General features: G+C 39.2%; 1 protein-coding gene across 1 annotated transcript; it reads right to left on the bottom strand.

Annotated features, from left to right (window-relative positions):
• Positions 1-503: 503 nt before the first annotated feature.
• Positions 504-1,787, bottom strand: LOC149217828 (NAC domain-containing protein 22-like). Its single transcript, XM_089390370.1, has 3 exons — positions 1,586-1,787; positions 1,241-1,494; positions 504-990 (listed from the first exon to the last, which is right to left on the bottom strand). The coding sequence occupies exons 1-3, from the start codon at positions 1,785-1,787 to the stop codon at positions 577-579; spliced, it is 870 nt and encodes a 289-aa protein (XP_089246496.1). The 3' UTR covers positions 504-576.
• Positions 1,788-2,371: the final 584 nt, after the last annotated feature.

The raw sequence follows: 2,371 nt of genomic DNA, 5'->3' as shown, positions 1-2,371 counted from the left end.
CCAAATAGTCTTACCTTTTAACATTTTAACGAATAGACTATATATCAATATCATTAAACAAATTATACAAATGTATCTGAATCATCATTAGAATCCATAGAACGCTCTGGCATGATCAGATTTCTAAAGCAATTTTTTTTGAAAGACGTGGATTTGCGAAGATACAGCATTTTTATAAAACTCTTGCACTATTAGACATGATAAGATTGAACAATATGATTTTCGACAAAAGATCTTTTGTATTCGTAAAATATATACATGTCCACTCCACACTGCGTAAATGTGACATCCTAAGCAAACTGTTCGTAGACCTAGTAAAACCGGAGTCAATAAATTTAGACTACTCATTCCTCATCCCCTGTATGGTATGATATGCTCAGTAATTGAGATTATGCTTTTGAAATACTAAAAGATATGGTATGGTTTACCATTGGAATTTAAAAGGAAAAGAAACTTGGATTTATACAGAGAGTACACATTGAGAGACTGGGGGAGAAATGAGAAATCGATACAGTTAACGTACAGTCATAGCCGCATCAGAAACAGGTGTAACGATACTTATCGAATTTGTAATGTCTATGGGGTAGACAGAAGACCATAAGGTGCCCATGCAGTTAGATTGTCTGGCCATGGATTCGGTATATCCTCATGGTTAAACAAGTAGTCTAGAGGCAGCGTGGGCAACTCTATGTGCTGTTGTTTACAGGCTTTACTCTCCCCACAGAACATGACCGGTTCCAGGCAATCAAACAAACTATCTACATCGTTCACTTTACTTGGATCAGAAGAACAGACTGCCTCTTGATTCGGAGAATGCAATGAAGAGCAGCCGCCACTAACAGGGAATGAATTAGACAGCTTTTCTTCATATTTGTCACGAGCTGAACAAGTTAGACCTTCTTTCCGAACGTGATAAGGCATTGCGGGTTCCATCGATTTCCGAGAAGCAGCCTTTGTGTATATCCGGCATAACACCATATCCATGTTCTTCTGCACATGCCAACTTACGTTCCTTCAGTAACTTTGTTACAAGAAAAGTGAAGCAAGGTGCTCCCCACCTTGATAGAGCACCTCACTTCAAAGCAACGGGGAAAGTCCATCCTAAACTTGGTTTCGTTAACAAATAGTAATCCAATAAAACATATGGAGGTTCTCTTTCGTTTTATTTCTACTTTATTATATTTCCAGGTGATATATGAAGTAGACCACTGAAAAAGGATGAGGAAACTACCTTGTTTGCGGAAGAGCTGAAATCTGGTAACCTGTACTCGTTCATGATCCAGTCCGTCTTCTGCGCACGCAGGGCTTTTCCTTTATAAAACACCAGAGTTTTCTTTATACCGATGCAGTGAAGCAGGTCGTCGCGAACTGCTCTGTCTGAACCGGTGGACTTCCAGAAACCAGACACCGTCAATCTGTTAGGCCGACCACATGACTTCCCGTGAACCCTTGGAACGAAAAAGAACGACTGCCTGTCACCAACATGAGCCAAACCTGCAAGAGTAAGAGTGCACCAGTTAATATTCATGCAAAGATTTTTTCTAAATTTGAAACAGGGGAAATCTAGAGGGTTGAGTAAATATACGTGGCAACTGCCAGGGGTCATATTGATACAAGTCCAAGGTTGGTATGATCATATCAAATTCCAGTGGATCTCCGCATTGGACTCTTTTCTTCAGATAAAAATCTAGCAGTTCCTCTTCTGTGGGATAGAATCTGAAGCCTGGAAAGACCGTGGACTCTCCTTGCACATCCCCATTGTTGTATGTGTCTTCCAGCATGGCCATTTTTATTTTCATGAGGAACCACTTCGACAAATTGCCTCGTCCACCCACACGTACATATATATGTTAACGGCGGTTCCTGTAGATAAGTTCAATAATTTCTATAAGTTTTCCCCGACGTTTCTTGGCTCCGAAGAGATGGGAGGACTTCGAGAAAATAATTTCTATAAGTTTTCGCTGACGTTTCTTGGCTCCGAAGAAATGGGAGGACTTCGAGAAAATGTTCAACGCGTCCAGGACCTCAGTCCATTTCCTGGACATTACAAAATCCTTTTCAAACGTCGCCTTGCACTCAGATTCCCTGTTTCGATGAAACATCCACGAATTTCTCATGAAGTTAATGTCGCGTGTCCACAAGACATCGAAGAATATTTTTCCAAATTTCTTGGACCATTGGATTCGATGGGTATAAGGGAGATATGTAAGTTTCTCCGTGATCAACCTGAAGTTGATGTATGTCCGTTTAAAAAATTTATCTAAATTAAAAAAATAATAAAAAACAAAAAACTGTAAGTAATTAAAATAATCTTAGATTAGTTTTAATGAGAAACAAAGAAAGAAAAAGTAGTTAAATGATCTTATATTAA

This window comes from Pinus tabuliformis, chromosome 1_1 (assembly GCF_031772625.1).
Source record: "Pinus tabuliformis cultivar Carrire ecotype Pingquan chromosome 1_1, CPIR1, whole genome shotgun sequence".
Taxonomy (NCBI): Eukaryota; Viridiplantae; Streptophyta; class Pinopsida; order Pinales; family Pinaceae; genus Pinus; species Pinus tabuliformis.
Note: the sequence above shows the minus strand (reverse complement) of the source record. Positions and strands in the feature narration are given on the sequence as shown.